We start from the raw sequence: 17,801 nt of genomic DNA, 5'->3' as shown, positions 1-17,801 counted from the left end.
GGGTGCCCCTCCCTTCCTGTTCTTCTCCTCCCCTGATGCCGATGTGGTCTGAGCCATCAGTGACCGCTGCGTTGGGCTTGGCTAACCACTTCCTCAACCCGGAAACCCCTCTTACTGTAGCCTCTGAAATGTTACTGTCCTGTGCACAATCTCTCTCCCTCCCCACCCTCTCCACCCTCTCCACCCTCCCGGGGGACTAGGTCTCAGCACCCTATCTGCCCAAGGGCCTCCTTGTCCTGGGCCGGGGAGAAGCACACTCGGGAGGCTTCCAAAAGCCCGGGAGCATCCCTATAGGCCAGAGCAGGATTCCCAAGCTCTGCCAAGCTCTGGGCAGCCTAGCTATGGCTGGAAGCTTCCTAGGACAGAGGCAGCCAAGATCAAAGCCTGGCAAGATGAGCAAGGCTGACCCCAGAGGAACCAGGGTTATCCATGGGCCCCCCTTGAGTTCCCTTCTGGGCACATCTTTTTTCCCTAATACTAATCACCCTCTAATGTGCTGTATCCTTACTATACCAATGCCATAATCAACATATCTTCTATGCTCATGTGTGTCCATGTGTTTATGGTCTCCCTGCTAGAATTCAAGCAACACAAGAACAGGGATGTTGGTTTTCTCCACTGTTGGATCTCTAGTACCTAGAATAATACCTGGCCCATTGTAGGGACTCAAAAATGTTGTTGAATGGATGAAAGGACTGGCACTCTATTGGAAATGCTGACCTACTGAGGTCCCTGGAGTTCCAACAGTGCATATGCAGAGCACCAACCACCCCACAACCCCCCGCCCGCTGCCGCCACCCCAGAACCCAGAGCCCTTGGCTGTACTGGCATTCCCATTCCTAAGCCTCCATTCACTGACCACTACCCCCAAAGCCTCAGCCTGTCCCAGAGCCCTGTGTGAGACCTGCACCACCCCCAACCCTGAAGAGCCACACACCTAAGTGTGCAGCCTCCCTTTGAGTCACTGGGACACCTGGGATCCTCCTCTGCTGGGAGTAACTTGATCTGTCCTGAACCTATGATAAAAGCAACCACCCCGGCCGGCCGTGGGAGCTGAACCCGACACAGAGGGGACCGTCTGTGGGATGGCCCTGAGCCCAAACTGTGGGTGCAAAATGCTCAGAAGAGTCCCCTTCTGTGAGGCCGGGCAGAGGGAAAAGAATGGAACCCTGAGCGGGGGGGGGGGGGGGGGGGGGGGGGAGCCTCAAGGTATGGGGCAGGATCCCATCCTGAGAGGACAGCTGAGTCCTGGAGACCCCTCCATTTCAGGAGAGACAGACTCTTGCCAGGCCCTTCCTTTCACAATCCCAACTCCCAGGCGTGGCCATGCAAGATGCAAGGACAGAGTCCAGACCCCTCTGTAAAACTTTTATTTAGAAATCTTCCCAATATATCCTTATATATATATACACACACATCATCACCACAAGCGTTGTGTCGCTAAAGAGTCACGCCCACAGTGTTGGCCTCCGGGCTGTACAAAGGTCGAGGTACCTGGAGCGCTTACTCCTCTTCTGCAGAAAAATGCAGAGACCAATGCAACGCATCACATACAGTACAACAATGAAGGAAAGTGCTGGGCCCGCCCATAGGAACGATGCGCTATGTACACGGGCATGGGCGAGCCTTCGGCGGGGGGCCACGTACCATCGAAATCACAAGTACGACCAGACCACCCCCAAAGGCCGAGATAGTTGTCGGCTGACTACAGATGCTGGGCCCTTTGTTCTGTTCTCAGAAAAGGATAAAGGTTGTACCATCTTGTCGTTTGCCACCACCGATAAAAGCATATGAATTTTCCCGAAAAGATGGGAATCCCTCCAGTCCTCACAATCATCTCTGTTCTCCTCGCTTTTTTCCCCCTTTACATCCTTTCCTCTAGCACAGATATTATTCTCGGAATGTTGCCATTTCTTCATAGGTGATGAGGCGGAGGAAGAAGAAGGGTGTGCTGGGAGGGGTGGGGAGGTGGGTGCAAATGAAAATTCAAATTTTGGATCTTCTGTAGGTCTTATAAAGACATGAGGCTTTGCCCATCCCGACCCGGGCCCATTTGGGAAAGCTGTAATGTCTTACACATTTTGCCCATATCTTTTTCCATTCTCATTCCTGTGCCTTCCCTTGGAAGGAGACATAAATGAGGTCAATCTGGAGAAATGAGGACAATCAGGAAAACTCAAGCAAAAGAGGTTTGGAACCTAAATTACCCAAATGCTGCGCAGTCAGGCAGACTGGCCCACTGCCCAGGCCCTGGACTCAGGATGGGAAGCCCCACTGCAGGAATGATCCTGAGGGCAAAAGAGTTCTTTCTGATCTCAAAATGCTTCTGCTTTCATGATTCCACTTGGTCTATACCACTGCCCTAGGAGACAGGCCAAGCCAGGGTATTTCTGAAAAACTGACATTGAGAAGGTAACTTATCCACGTGATTCTGCATGTCTGAGAAAAGAGGAAGCCAGAAGCTTGAGTTCCCGGTAGAATGTGTGATCCATCTCCCAGCACCTCTCCATCCATCCATACTGTGGCCACTTTTCACTCCCAAGTCAAATTAATCCACCAGGAAGCAAACGCAGCCTTAGGACCCGGGACAGGTGCTCCATCTTTAGACAGATGGGATTCCTCACAGGAGCTTCCAAGTATTGCAAAGAAACCAGCCCTAATTTCATCAAGATATGATGTTGGGGGTCTGAAATGGACAGGGAGTCTGAGTGCTCCAAAGATTACCATGTTGCTCCCCTATTCATAAACTGGACCCCACAACTTAAGAGGGTGGGGAGGGAGCTGGCCTCATGCCCTCTCTGCATAGGGACTGTTTTCCCTCTAGCCTCAAAGACGAAGCCTCGTGAGAGGTGGCTGCGGTGACTTGAGGGTACGGGTATACAGGACTTGTGTGGAGTCTGTCTCATGGGCTTGGAACACACGTCACAGGCAGGCTTGGCCTTAAGGAAACCATGTCCCACCATCTGGATTGACACAGAGATCAACAAGGGGCAGTGGTCCACTCTACAAAAAAATTCTTCACTTTACAAAAGGACTTGCGGTAGTATTTCTTTAAAAGATGAAGGATAAGGGTTTGATTTACAAAAATTTCATGTACAACTTTTGGAGGGGGGCACTCCTATTGCAGTAAGCCAGCCTCCCATACACACCCTAGATGGCTGAAAGCTGTATAATTGAGGGGTGTCGAAGATTCTAAGTGAATGTGCATTTGTCTAGGTCTCAGCCAGGGCCTGGTCTCTGACGGGTTTTCCCACACCCTAGAAGTGGGGCTGGAGTCTGGGTCATATCAAGATCTAAAGATCCCACCAGTAACCGAAGTCAAGCAAAAACCCCAAATGCCAGGATTTCGTAGGACAGGGTTTGCACAAGGCTGGGATCAGACCAGACCCTCACCAAACAGACCCCGTGGAGCAGGAGAGGAGGACACGCAGACGGGGCTGCACATCCACTCCCGGCGCCAGCACACACCCAGCTGCACACTGGCATTTGCTCACCGCGTGAACAGTGATGGGGAGCTGAGAATACAGGCAGGAAGGTCTGAGACACCGTCAGGATTTGAACCCACAGCCCCAAACAGCTCTTGCTCAATTTCACTCTCATCATTTTCCCTCTCTCTGCCTTCACATGATGATGCCTGACAGGGCAGGCTCCCGGCTACACTCAGTCCCCACAAGGATTGGGAAGGCAAGTCTCAGTGGGGAGAAAGCAGAGCTTTGATCCCCGGGGCGAGTAGTAAGGGCTACTGGGTTTCTGACCCTCTGGCCCAGCTAGTCGAGAGCAGGCTGTCCACTGGCCATCTTCTTCCACCAAGCCCTGTAGAAGGCACCTCGAGGCTTGTGACTCTGCAGCAGCTGGCAAGCTAGGTGACCCAACATGGGCCTGGGCGAAGATGGGGCTCACCTAGAACTGGGCGGCTACTGGGTACCTACGTATTTGGACAGAGTGGCCACACTAGCCACACCAGCCAGCTTGGGAGGGGCTGAAGGCAAGGCAGAGGCTGCTGGATGCCCCAAGTGAGAGCTGACAACCCCAGGTCTCAGCAAAGACAGGGCCCCCAAGCTCCAAGCTGAAAGCCCTGCCAGTCGAGCTCCTTACTTACTTCAGAAGTCTTAGGGTTTGGGGGGAAGGGGAAGACCGTGCCGTCTTCATAAAAAGTACCTACCACTTTGCTCCATTTTTCTGTTTTCCCACTGAGGCAGGAAACAGGAAAGCCACCCCAGGGCCAGTTAGGGCTTCGCAAAGTTCAGACATCAAGGAAAGCTCATCAAGTCCACCGCTGGGCTTCAGAGCTGCCCCATCCTCACCCGACCTGCCCCGAAGCCCACAGTCCCAGCGGCCTGAGGGTGCCCTCCTGGCTGGTCCTGAGTGGCTCCGGCCCCATCACCGAGGACCCGCTCCATCAGCGGCTGGCAGCATGGCAGGGTGCAGGCTGCGCGCCGTGTGCTTGGGCGCCGGCTCTTCTGTGTAGCTGTCCGGGCTGGCCGCCCCGTCCAGCGAGCTGCCACAGCTGGAGTTGGGGGACAGCACGTCCTGCAGGAGGTCGTCGGGCGGCGCACCGCCCCCTCCCCCACCGCCCCCTCCGCCAGCCCCCACCACGGGGTCCTTGCCAGGCTTGGCCCGCTGGGTACCCTCCTCCTCCTGGTCATTGAGCAGCTTGGCCAGGAAGTTGATGTACTTCATGGCCAAGCGGAGGATCTCATTCTTGCTGAGCTTCTTGTCCGGGGGATGCGTGGGGATCAGCTTGCGGAGCTCGGCAAAGGCCCCGTTCACGTTCTGCTGCCGCCACCTTTCTCGGCTGTTGGTGAAAATGCGCCGCACTACTTTGGTGTGGGGACCTGGAAGTAGGAGGACGGGAGTTCAGAAAAATGAGATGGAGGTCCCCCAAGGCACCTTCTCCCATGGGGAAGAAGAGAAACCACCCATAGGGAGGCTTGGGAAACCTAGAAGGCCTTCTTGCCTTTTACTTAGACAACTCCTACTCAGCCTTTGAATCCCCGTTCCTCTGAGGATTCCCCTCGACCCTACCGGACCAACCTCACCAACTACCAGGCCCTCCAACCCCTGGATCTCCAATCACCTTTTTTCAAAAAAAAGATTTATCTATTTAAGAGAGAGACAGAGTGTGTGCGGGACGGGGGAAGAGAGTGTGCGCAGAGGGCGAAGGAGAGAGTGTCTTTCTTACAGACTCCGTGCTGAGCGTGGAGCCCAACGCTGGGCTCCGTCTCACCACCGTGAGATCACGACCGGAGCTGAAACCAACAGTCGGACGCTTAACCGACTGAGCCACCCAGGGGCCCCTCCATCACTTTTGATCATTACTGTATGTGTCTAATGCTCGTCTCCCTCGTGGGGCTGCGAGACATTTGAAGACCGGGACCATAGGTCATTCGTTCATTCATTCACTTGTGCCAAAAGCCATACAGCACTAGTGAGAAAGACAAACTCTGGAGCCAGACTTTCTGGATTGAATTCCTGAGTATAACTCACTAGATAGTGACTTCTGGCACGTTACTTAAACTCTCTGTGCTTCAGCTTCGTCATGTAAATTGGAGATAATACTAGTAACTAAAATACAAGACTGTCACATGGATCTAACGACTAACCCAGGTAAAGTCCTTAAGCCAATACCTGCCTGAGATTAAACATCCAATACACGTCAGCTATTATCACGCATCCATCAGTTTTTTACTAATCACCAGGCACTGTGCCAGGCACTAAAGACAGGGCCCCTGCCCTCACGGAGCATACATTTTAATGGTGATGACGGGTGAACAAGTAGCAAACAAATAAAAATGAACAGGAGGCTGAATGTAATAACAGATGGGGGAGAAGCCACCACATTTAGCTCAGGTGGCTGGGGATGGCACACTGGAGAAGGTGAAAGCTATAAGGTAAGACCTTAAGGCTGGTGAACAGCCAGCCAGGAAGGGAAGAGGGAACAGTATGTGCAAAGGCCCTGAGCTGGAAAATGGCTGAAGCCAACATACTAATTAGCATGGGTGTGATCAGAGTAGGTTGGCTCCAGACCCCACAGGTCTCTGCAGTAAGGGTGGGGACTGTTTTCTAAGGGTGATGGAAAACACAGAAGAGGCTGATCATGCTGGCAGGTGGGGGGAACGGAATACAGAGCAGCGGCGAGAGAGAAAAGGACCTACCCTGTGGCTCTCTCCCCAGGAGAGAAGCGGAGACAGGGGCCATGCAGAGGCACAGCCGGAGGCTCTAAGCAGGTGTCTGAGGGCTGCCTCGGGCTCTCCATGTCTACGTGCAATCTCCGGACTTGGCCAATATTTAGACTATATTCATATGCTAAGACTTGTGGGGTGGGGCAGCGGCAGACACCAGCATGCACAAACTGAGCACTATGGTGTTCAAAGCCCCGCACAATGTCCAAGCCTGACCTGGGATTCCCAAAGCCAGAGAAAACAGAAGAGGGCCCTGCTAGTGCTCCCAAGTTCCTGGGCTGAGGTGGCTGCTCCCCTCCCCACACCTCAGTGGGGGCTGGGCTCCCGAAAGCCACCAGGAAGCTCTGTGTCCTGAAGGAACTCCCAGTCCTGGGATATTTGTTTTCCCTCTTCGATAACCCCAACCCCAAGAACCAGACCTCAGAAAGGAGAAACTAGGACAGCGGAGAAGAGGTGAGGAGGGCTCAAGGCTGCACCTCGGACCCCCCGCTAAGGACACTGAGGCCAGGATGGCTCATCTGTGCCAGAGCTTCTTGCTTGATCCTCTTTCTCTCTCTTACTTGCACCTGTACACGTATACACGCATGCACACACATATACACACACACCTGAGATCCCTGAGAGGATCACTCACCCCTGGCCCCCCGTGCCTCTGAAAGCTGGCTCTCCAAGCCCCCATAGGGCCCAGCCCAGCTGACTCTTTGCCAAAGACCAGACCCAGGCTGGGAAAAACACAGCACACCTGCTGGCGGTCCTATCCTGGGCTGCTGCAGAGGAAATAACTCCATGTTCTCCGGCCTCCACGCCAGACAGAGGGGCATCCCTCAGCTGTGACATAAGGAGGACTGTCCCTGCCCAGGAGGACGCTGAGGGAGCTCCTGGGTGGGGAGGGGGCCTTACAACTGCTGTCCTAGTTACAGTTAGCAGAACCTATCCCCAGCCGAGCCCTAAAAACACTTTATCCCATTGGACTCTCAGCAACCTGTGAGGTTCCCCCCTTTACAAATGAGGAAAATAAGAACCAGAAAAGTTCAGCAGCAGGAATCCACACCAAGTTCCACTTCTTCAGACTCTTTGGTGAAATCTCTGGTTTCAAACCTCCATGGACATACGTACTCTGCATACCACACAACACATACCCTCCTCTTCACCTCTGTTTTTGTCTGTTCCTCTCTGGCACCTTCCCAGAGAACCATCCGCCTCTCTGCACCTTCCTCTTCCCTAGCCTGTCCATCCCTCTGCGGCCCTGTCTCTCTGCACCTACTCAGCATCCAGACATTTATGAGTAATGGCTTCCCTATACTTCTGCACTCCCCCCCAAACCCTCACCCCCCTGGCCCCTTCTCCTGCTTCCTCTCCTTTGTGCCTGATTCTCATTGCTTCTGCCCTCTGTGCAAAAGGCCTCTGCCCTGGAGAACTTCGGAGCAGGATCAGCCCCAAAGTTCCAGCAGTACTGACACCTCATCACCCTTCCCTCTTGGACCGACAGCTCATGCCCCAGGCTGCTCAGGGCTTATGAGGTCTGTTCCTTGTCCAGACTCCAAGCCCCCTCCCCTCCAGAACACTACAGAGGACTCCTCTCCAGAAGCTCCAGCTCAGTACACGTCCCTCCTACTGACCCCTTGATTAAATCCCAGTCTGGCCTCAAGGCCTTAGGTGGCCTTCCTACAGGAGCCCCAGGCCCCACACTGGCAGCTCCAGGGTTGGGCTCCTGGTCCCCGGCTCTGAAGAGCCTGCTCTCCTGCCCCCTGGTGTTGGGTCCCATCTCCTACATCAGGTCAACCCTGGGAAGAGGGACAGGATACTCCTAATTTCCCATCCATCCAACTCCTTCCCCAAGTTTAGCGCCCAAGACTACTCAGGTAGTTCACAGGAGTATTGGCGAGGGCCTTCTGGGGGACGCAGGGGAGGACGGCAGGGTAGGATCTATGATGTCAGGAAGGAAATGCCAGGTCTCAGCCCTGGGTATGGAACAGGGGCCAAGAGGGTCCCACAAAAAAGGGACCTGGGACACGGACCTTGACGGTGCAATTCCAGGCAGGGAGCAGACTCCAAAAAAGGCCTTGGGAGGAGGTACAAGAAATCCCTGAGGCTCGGTGCTCAGAGGCAGGGAGCACCATGTGTGCTGCCCTCCCCTGGGATTCTTGCACAGTGTACGAATGGGGACTAGAGCGCGGACGGACGCCAGCTGACCCTAGAGGTTTGCGCTAAATGCCACCCTGTGTCCTCACTGCCATGTTCCCTCTTCCCAGGACGGTGAGGATGGCCCCCAGCCCCACCCATGACTTGGCCTGGTCCCGGGGCAGTTGCAGGGCAAGGACTCCAGCAGACTCGGATTCCCAGGTAGCCCCACCCCCAACTATGTGAGCCGCCAAGGGAGTAGTCCCTGAAGATCCGGCCCCTGCTGGGGCTCTCGGACCAGCAGGAGGGGTGAGCACAAAGGAAGAGGCGGGGAGACTCACCGTCTGTAATCTCCATCTCATAAGGGGAGGGCCTCCTCTTCACTCGGTTGCTGGTGGCGAACATAGGGAAGGCATCTGGCTCCCCAAAGAACCCACTGTGGAAGGGAGTAAGCAGAGCACAAGCTCACACGCAGGTGGAGGGCGGCGGGCTCCTCAGCGATCCCGCGTGCTCTGGGCGTCCGCCCCACCCCGGGGAAACACAAGGGCCACCCTGCTCCCTTCACACCTGAGTCCGGGATAGAAGGAGCATCCCACACAGACAGCCACACACAGTCACAGAGTGCTCCCACTCTCTCCCCTTGGGGAGGCAAGCGAGGGGAGAAGGGGCCCCATGCCCACACACCGCTCCCCACCCTTCACAATCAGAAGTGAACACACAGAGCAAACCCAAAAACGAACACACATGCTCCCCAGGCAGACGTACTCCCCTTCCCAGACACAAGCACACAATCCACAGGCACCTCCCCTCCTGCACAGGTACTCACACAGGCAGCTGTGGCCTTCACACCTAACGACCTGCAGCCCTAGCACTTCACAGGACACACTGCCCCCCCCAGAGATCACCACACCTGCATCCCGCCCCATGGGGCCCGTGGACAGACAACAGAGAGTAAACCTGGCCTCACCACTGCTCACATGCCCCTCACTGCCCTCCCTGGGCTCTCCATAGCTTCTTCCTCCTCGGGGTCTCCCACTAGCTGCCCCCGTTGTCAACCCTTGCCTCACCTTCCGGTCTCCACCCTAAATCTACCCCTATCTCCCCACCATCTCAGTGGCCCCAGCAGGGAAATGGACACCTAAACTGGGAGGGGAGCGCAGGCCCCAGCCCGGAGACCACAGCCCCGGCCAGGGGCAGAGGGGCCCCAGAGGGGAGGAGGGATCCCCGCCCCACCGCCCCACCCGGGCCAGCAGTTCGGGGAGGGCGCCGTCTGCAACCACCCTCAGATCCCTTGCTCTCACCTGTCCGCTGAGGGCTGCGGCTTCCAGAAGGATTTCAGAGCAGCGAGCGCATTCAGACACATTCTCACCTGGGACTCCCACTCAGGCGACTCCCTTGGGTCCACACCCCACCCCAGCACACACACGCCCCAACACGCAGCCCGGCCCGCGCTCCCCAGGGCGGACCCTCCGGGTTCGCACACTGGCTCGCGCGCCCGCCCCACGGAGCCCCCGCGCACACGCACACCCGCCCCGGGGCTCGCAACGCCCCCTCCTCCTGCGCCCCCCCCCCCCCGTCGTCCCCCGGGCCTGACCTGCCGGGCGAGGCCAGCGGCTGGCCGAGGCTGTAGAGCAGCGCGCGGCCGGGGGCGGCGGGGGCCGCGAGCGCGGGCGGGCTCAGCTGCACCATGCGGCCGTCGCCGGGCAGCTCCGCGGGGGCCGAGGCGGGCGCGGGCCCCGGGGGCCGGCACAGCTCGGTGGTGGGCACCCGATGGCGCGCTTCGGCCGCCGCCGCCTCGCGGCCCTTCCCGTCCCGCGCGGCGCCGCCCCCGCCGGCAGGGCCGCCCCCCGGGCCTCCGCGCGCGCCCAGCTCGATGACCGGGGGCTCCGCGGGGGCCGCGCGGCTCGTCTCCTTGGCGACGCCGTTGAGCAGGACCAGGTGCGGGGGGGCCATGCGGGCCTCGGCCGCGTCCCGTCCCTCCGGCGGGGGGTCACTGCGGGCCGCCTCGCCCGGCGGCCGCTCCGTCATCCTGCGGGCAGACAGACAGACAAGCGGACGCCCGCTCCGACAGCCGCCCGCCCAGAGCGGTGCGCCGGGGGCCCAGCGGGATTCGCGCCCCGAGACGTGGAAGAGGCGCGCTTGGCGCCACGTGGACAGGCGGCCCGGCTGGGACAGCGCAGGGGTGCCTGCGAGACCCAGGGCCTGGGGGCACGGAGAACGACGGCAGAGACATTGGAAGAAGAGGAATAGAGCCAGCGAGAGAAAACAGAAGGGGGAAAAGGAGGAAGGAAATGTAGAAAGAGGCGAGAAAGAAAGATCATCCCGTCCCCCTGCTCCCGCTGCAGGGGAAGAGGAGGGAACAAACCCCCTGACCCTGTTCTTCCCGCCCCCCTTTAGGTTTTGGCGGGGAAACTGTGGCGCGGAGGTGGGGTGTTTTCCAACCTCTCTGGCTTCTCAACAAGTAGGGAACTCGGGGAAGGGAGGCTAGGAGGCCTGGGGTCCCCTGCGCCCCAGAGGGCGGGGACTGCCGCTCTCCCTTCCCACACCCCTGCAGGGGCTGCCTGTCCGCACTGAGCAAATCCACGTGTATTCTGTGCAGCTGCTGGGAACCCCAGGGGCCATTTACACCCACCTAGACCAGAGATGAGACACCAGGAAGGGAGGATGATCCTAGCACTAAGTCCTCCCCAACCACACATAGCACCCCCTTATGCTCAGCTGGACTCAGAAGTGAGATGGCGTCTGGAAGGGAGGCTTGGCTGAGTGGGTATGGAGCCCAGGCATTTGGAGGCCTCCTGAGGCCACCGGGGTCGAGGCTCCCACCCACCAGCAGGAAAAGGTATCATGAAGGCCCTTGAACTCTTCCATCCCCCTCTCCTGCCTGCATGATCTTCTGAGAAATGGGAGCAAGCAATACTTCATTGATGCACCTAAAAGCACGGTGCAAATGCTCAAGTAAACATTATTATTGGCAAGAAGACTGAGCCAGCGAGGGGACTGCCTTGCCCAAGGTCACATGAACCTATCTGCCACAGAGCCACAGAGCGGGACCAGAACTGTGATCTCACTCTGTCTGCACTATTCTCCTGTATACACTCTCCCATGGATATCCCTGGGGCTGGGGATACTCCTTCTCTCCACAATCATACACCAGGGTGACCCGTAGAGGCTCTAATCCCCACTAACACTCACTGGGGGTGAGGTTGGGTGGGGGGCTTCCATCATCCTGCTAAGATGTCAGTGGAGCCAGAGGCCCCAAAAGAACCAAAAAACCATGAGACTGGTCTGGAGCCTGGAGTTTAAGGGTGCTTGTGAGTTATTTTAATAAAGCACACACACACACACACACACACACACACACGAAGCCTATCAACTCGACAGGCTTCACCAGATGTTCAAAATAAGGCTTCTCCTCTCAGAATTAGATGATTGGGATATTTCGTAGCAGAAAATACACAAAAATCCAATTCAGCCCCAAGCAGAGTCCATCTAATTGCTCACGGGCAGCCATTCCGCCACTGCACGGCCCTGGACCTGGGCTGGCCTGGGAAATGTCCTCCCACCCCAGGAGAGAGATCTGACCCTCTGAAGCCTCTTTGGGGGCTCAGCAAAATTGCCACCAGACACACAAGGTGATGGAGAATGGCCATTTGGATTGCCCTGGGTCTGCCAGCAACGTGGGCTCACCAGGAAACGACCGAATTCCCCAAGACCTGGTGTACGTGAGCCGCCAAGACAGTGGGTCTACAAGGCTTCACTGGAAGGGAGTTTACGATTATGGCGGAAACAATAGATCCGTATCCACGGAATGGGACTGCCAAGCCACCGGCCACTAGAAACGCAGCCGAGGTATACCAGGCCAATCCTCCCCGGCTCCCCTGCAGCAGCGAGCTGCACCAGTAACACACCATCCTGTGGCAAAATATACAAGCCCCAATGTGCTGGTTCCCTACCTTACTGTCCCCACACACGGTTGTGTGCCCAGTGACACGTGCTGCAGCCCCAGCTTCTAACCAAGAACAAACAAACGGTGCACACTGCGATCACCAGACTGAGTTCAAGCTCTCCTTATGACACATTTATACCCTCTGATTAATTCCGAGGCTTCATGGAGGCGTAGATCCCCGAGGGGCAAGAGGAGCACATATTCCAGATGAGTTGACCCTGGCCCCAAATGCCCTCCCCAGCCGCCTATAAATATCTATATCTCTGAGGCTCCCTGTGAGAAACCTTTGATTGGTCCCCAGGGTCTGTGGCCAACCTCTCCCCGCCCATCCCCGGACCTTAGGAAAACCCGGCGGGCTGTTCAGCAACCAGGATCACCCAGGCGAGGGGGCCGTGCTCCAGAAAAAGCCAACAGAGGACTCGTAAGCACCTTTGGTTGTAGGGGACTAAACCCCATCACCTGGCTTGGGCTAAGATTACTGGAAAGAAAGCCCGAGTGATTTTTGTTTGTTCATTTGTTTTTATTTGGGGGAAGATGAAAGAGGGGGAAGAAGCTCTTGAACAGAATCACACTAGACTATTTGACCATTACAACTCCTCTTTGTGCGGCCCAGAACCAGCTCGCAGCCCCCAACACCGGATCCTCATCCCCTGTTGCCAGATGGCCGCAACACTTCCGTTTGTGTCTGAGCAAGACAAGGATCCCAGGAGCTCCTAGGGGGCAGGCACAGGGTCCGGGGCAGCTCCCCATTCCCGGCAGGGAAAATCTGTCATAGGAAAACAGCCTCCGCGGGTACCTAGGGTAAGAGCTAGCTAGCTCCCTATCCTTCATAATGCACCCACACCCGAACGACCCCCTGGGGGAGCCCCAAGCATGCACGAGAACCAAAATCACCCATGAAGAGAGCCACCCTCCCTGCCACTACGGGAGTGGAGGCTGTTGCAGCACAGCCCCACCCTAGGCCGGAGGCCCCGGCCAGGGCCCACCGGAGTTGGGACTGTGCTAGCCAGGATGGCCGGGCCTTCTTCCTGCCGGCGGCCCGGGCACACACAGCCTGCACCACCCGGATATAGCCGCCCCAAAGTTAGGAGGCTTGTGAAACACCCATGGAACCAGGACTGATGGGAGCGGCCTAGGGGACTAGGTCCAGCTACCTACGTGTTTTAACCCGAGATCGAAAAGGTAAAGGGCCCTGCTAGAAGCCACAGGGGCACGGATCCCAGATTCCCAGCTCTGGGTTTGTCCTCCCCTCACCCAATCCTCTGTCCTACACCTCCTCCACCCCAGGCCGGAACCCAAGGTCCTCCAGAACACTGTTTCCACCAATACTATTCCCCCAAAACTCACCTGGGGCATATTTAGAGAGACCGGCCCCTCTGAATAGGATCTCCACTCCGCCGGAGAGGGGCGGGAGACCAGGTCCAAGTTGTGGACGGGGGTCTCTGCTTTCCCCCTCTCTCGCTGACAGACCAGCAGCTAGGCCACGGTGTGGTCCTGGGCAGTCTGCCGCGCCCAAAGCCAGTTTCCAGGAAAGATGGGGGTGGAGAGAAAGAGGGAGGGCGAGAGGGAGGGAGAGAGAGAAATGGGGGTCAATGGCTGGGAATTACCTCCTGTCCTCGCCAACCAGCCCAGGGAACTGCGGAGGGCTTTCTGCCCCCACCCTGCAGGTGTTAGAGGCCTCCCCCCAAACCCCCTTAAAAAAGAACCCTACACCTGACCAATCAGAAATAACTATTTACTCCAACAACAACAACAACGAGCTCAGCACAGGCTGCCCGAACAATTTCGGGCCCTCTGACGGGACGTCTGGTTCAGCGTTGCCGGCTGGGTTTGTTTTCTAAGCACTGACGTGTCTATGCGGTTAGCTTGGGAACCCGGGTTGGGGGACAGCCGTGGCCACAAGGCCTAGCGTGAGCGGGTGGGGAAATGTGTGTTGGAAAAGGGGAATGTGGTTTCCAGACCCTGATCTGTGGGAAGAACCTCCGAGGCCCCGTTCTCTCCTTGCCCACCTTTTGCCCAAATCGAAACCAGAACCCAATTCCAAAGGGTACTTTCCCACAGGAATGGAGTCAACAGCAGGGATCGAAAAGAATGGGGTGGGGGGAGATACGTGATCTATGTAGGTCCCCTCTTTGCTTCCTACTAATAAAAGAAAGCAAGCAAGCCCCTGCCTTCCTTTCCACCATCCCCACACAATGATTTTCAATTTTTCAGTGTTCATTAGGGGAGAATTCTAATAATTCCTTGCAGCAATAAACAAGGCAAAGGGAGGGAGGGTAAAAATCCAATACTGCTTCCCAGTGTGTAGCGTAGTGAGATTTAGGTTGCTTCCCCCCCCCCCAAAAAAAGGGGTTTTGTTTAATTTGTTTTGCCTAAATTGTCCAGTTTAGGATTCCACATCGAAATCCTAGGTTAATTCCAAAGGACTCCCTTTAGAAGCCCCGGCTTTGGTGGAAATATAGGAATAATTCTTCCCTGCGGTTTCAGTCCAATGCGGGAGATTTTCTTTCTCCTCTTCTAATCCAGGTGGGGGGAGGGGTAGGAAGAAGGGCGAATCCACCCGTTCCCGCGTCTCAGGTCCCGGTTCATTTTTGCATTATGACACGGTCTCCGTGCCCGTCCCTCTCTCCATTTTCTCTCCCTACCCCAAACCCAGCAACTTAAAAAAAAAACAAAAAAAAACACAGAGCCGGGGTGGGTGGGGGGGACCGCGCTGCTTTGTTATCGTTTCAACGAAGCTCAAAGGGACAAGCCGCTCCGCTTCTCAACGATAACTTTAATTAAATAGAATGATGGTGGTGCTGCTGGTGATGATGGCGAGGGTGACATCAGTAGCCACAATAACTGGCAAAACAAAATCCCCTTTTCCCCCGCAGCGAGGGCAGCACGGACCCCATCGCTGCACAAAGCCCGGCCCCGGCCGCCGATGGACGGACGCCCGTCCCCCCGCAATGTCGCTCTCCCGGGGAGGGGACGGAAGAGCCTTCTCTGGACACCGCCGCAGGGCCCCCACCCGAGGCGCGATTTCCTCCCCCGGCCTCTCCCCGCAGACCCCGCGCAGGTACCCGCGAAACTGACCAGAGACGGACGAAGCCCGGGAGCGGCCGAGGGCCGAGGCGCGGCCCGGCGAGCGCTGCTCCGCTCCCAGCCGGGAAGAGCCCGCCTCCCGCCGGCCGAGCCTCAGGCGCCGGGGCCCCGAGCGGCCTGCGGACAGGGCGGCCGCCGGGCGGGCTCCGACTGCCCAGCCGAGCCGGCACCGGCTTCCGAATACATCATAATTTGGAATAAAATGTGAAATCCCTCTCCCCGCCCCCTCGCCGCCTCCTCACCTCGCGGCCCCAGCTCCCGCTCGCCCCCCCTCCACCCCCCGGCGATGTGCAAATGCGCTTCCAGAGGACGCAGGCCGCGGGCGCTCGGCCCCGCGCGGGCAGGACCACCCGCGGCGCAGCCCCGCGCGCGGGGAGCGGGGAGCGGGGCGCGGGGAGCGGGGCGCGGGGCGCTCACGGCCGGGCCCGCACGATGCCCCGCGCGACACGGCGGCGGCGGCCGCCCCCGGACTCGCGTCCACCGCGGTCGGCATCCCGCGCGCCCGGCACGACAGCCAGGCCACCCAAACGCAGGCGCAAAGGCCGCACAGCCCCACGCGCGGAGCCAGACCCCCGTCGAGGAGGCCAACAGGCACAGGCGTGCGCGGCGATGCGCACGGAGGGGCCCCAAGAGCCCAGGCCCGCGGCGCAGAGGGCGCGGACACCGTCCCACGCGGGCACACCACCGGCCTGGAGGGCCGCCTCGGGAGGGGTCGGGGCCGCCGGCTCGCACACGCACTCACAATCCCACCGCATGCACACAACCACCGGGAAGAAATGAACACCAACCACCGCCTCGCGCATTTCTGTATATTGCGTAAGGAAAAAGGGGAAGGAAGGAAGAGAGTCTCCGAGGCGGGAGGGGCGGCGGCGAGCGGAGGGCGTCCGCGCAAAGTGCCCCCCATCGAAGGGCCGGAGGGCGAAGGGGGGAAGGCCTCCCCGGAGGGGGGCGGGCGCCACGGCTGCGGAGGCTGCGGAGGCTGCGGAGGCTGCGGAGCCCGCGGGCCGCCTTCCCCCCGCAAAGGGCCGGAATGCTCACGTTTCGCCGCCACGGGGGCCGCGCGTGGCCTCGCTGCGGCCGGGTCCTGGGAGCCGAGCCCCCGCCCGCCCCCGCCCCCGCCCCCGCCCCGGGTCCGCGGGCGCCGCGCGCTAATCCCGCTCCCGCTCCCGGCCTCGTTAGCATGGGCCGAGGCGCGCCGGGGCCGCGTGCGCCGCTGAGATAAGGCGCAGCCGCGGGGCCGCTCGCCCCCGATAAGCGCCTCGGCCATTATGGGCCAAATGATTCATTTTAATTTGGCAATTTCACCGGAGGGAGCGGGGGGCTGGCTGCGCGGCGCCGGGAGCGGCTCCGGGGCGCGCCGCGGAGAGAGGGGGCGCGCGGGCCGGGGCGCGGCGAGCCCGGCCCCGTGGGACCCCGAGCGCCCCGGGAACCCGGGCACCCCGCGACCTCAGTCCCGCGGCCTCCTAGACACCTTCCTGCGGCGACGCTCATCCCAGAACTCCGTCCCTGCCCCTCCCGGCATTCCTTCTTTCTCCCGCGTCCTAGCCGCCCGCGCTCCGACGGGCAGTGCCTCGCCGCAGAGCTCCCCGGCCGCGCCCCTGCACCCCCGCCCTTCAGCCCGGCTCTCCTCCGCTCTGAAACGGGGCGCGCTGGCCTCCAGGGTCACGGACGGAGCTCGCCTCCGGGCCCCGTGGAGGGACAACTGGTGTCAGTGGAGCGGTTTAAGTGTCCCTTCTGCGGAGTTCCAGGCCCAGCCCGGAGCCGGGGAACGTCCCAACCCCCATTGTGTCCGAAACATTTTAATCCTGCTACAGAAACACCATTGGAAGCACAGTGCAAATACCAATTCCTTTCGTTCTCCTAACCAATCCTAGGAGGCTGGTGCTACTCCTACCCTCCACGGAGCGATGAGGAAACTGTGGCACAGAGACGCGGAGAAACTTTGCCTATGTGACGGATCGAGTGAGCGGGAAGCCTGGGTCAGAAGCAAATTTTAGGGGACGCCTGGGTGGCTCAGTAGTTGAGCATCTGCCTTCAGCTCTGGGCATGATCCCCCGGGGTCCGGAATTGAGTCCCCATCAGGCTCCCTGCAGGGAGCCTGCTTCTCCCTCTGCCTCTGCCTCTGCCTCTTTGTGTGTCTCTCATAAATAAATAAAATTTTTAAAAATATAAAAAATAAATAAATAAATAAAGCAACCAAATTTGGCATCAGAATCCTCTCTGGAGCCCAGTTAAAGAAGAAGGGCCACTAGAGCCCAGGGGAGGACAGATCTGGCCTCAACTCATTGCAGGGACCACGATCTTACTATGGGGTAGAAATCTGGGTTCAGTGAGGAATGTGAGCGACTGGGGCTCAGCCTATGGAGGGGACCTGCTTTCATTCTCTTACTGTGGAGTGGAAACAGCACAGGCTCAAATCTTGCAAGTCACCTGGCCCTGAATCTCCATTTCTTTGTCTGTAAAAT

General features: G+C 58.4%; 1 protein-coding gene across 8 annotated transcripts; it reads right to left on the bottom strand.

Annotated features, from left to right (window-relative positions):
- Positions 1 to 1,354: 1,354 nt before the first annotated feature.
- On the bottom strand, positions 1,355 to 16,293 carry TAL1 (TAL bHLH transcription factor 1, erythroid differentiation factor). 8 transcript variants are annotated; one of them, XM_077845050.1, is made up of 6 exons: positions 16,079 to 16,293; positions 13,597 to 13,752; positions 12,257 to 13,045; positions 9,898 to 10,332; positions 8,645 to 8,739; positions 1,355 to 4,835 (listed from the first exon to the last, which is right to left on the bottom strand). In XM_077845050.1, the coding sequence occupies exons 4-6, from the start codon at positions 10,329 to 10,331 to the stop codon at positions 4,381 to 4,383; spliced, it is 984 nt and encodes a 327-aa protein (XP_077701176.1). In that variant the 5' UTR covers position 10,332; positions 12,257 to 13,045; positions 13,597 to 13,752; positions 16,079 to 16,293; the 3' UTR covers positions 1,355 to 4,380. The 8 variants fall into 8 exon arrangements, with proteins under 8 accessions (XP_077701176.1, XP_077701179.1, XP_077701181.1 ...); XM_077845053.1 differs by having other exon boundaries at positions 12,257 to 13,015; XM_077845055.1 differs by having other exon boundaries at positions 12,257 to 12,962.
- Positions 16,294 to 17,801: the final 1,508 nt, after the last annotated feature.

This window comes from Canis aureus, chromosome 13 (assembly GCF_053574225.1).
Source record: "Canis aureus isolate CA01 chromosome 13, VMU_Caureus_v.1.0, whole genome shotgun sequence".
In the NCBI taxonomy this organism is placed as follows: domain Eukaryota; kingdom Metazoa; phylum Chordata; class Mammalia; order Carnivora; family Canidae; genus Canis; species Canis aureus.
Note: the sequence above shows the minus strand (reverse complement) of the source record. Positions and strands in the feature narration are given on the sequence as shown.

Bases quoted from the DNA above. Each gene is read 5' to 3' on its own strand.
- TAL1 (XM_077845050.1), bottom strand. From the start codon at position 10,331: ATGACGGAGCGGCCGCCGGGCGAGGCGGCCCGCAGTGACCCCCCGCCG. The intron at 8,740-9,897 runs GTCAGGCCCGGG...TCCCTTCCACAG, and splicing joins CCGCTGGCCTCGCCCGGCAG to TGGGTTCTTTGGGGAGCCAG. The intron at 4,836-8,644 runs GTGAGTCTCCCC...TCCTACTTCCAG, and splicing joins TGAGATGGAGATTACAGACG to GTCCCCACACCAAAGTAGTG.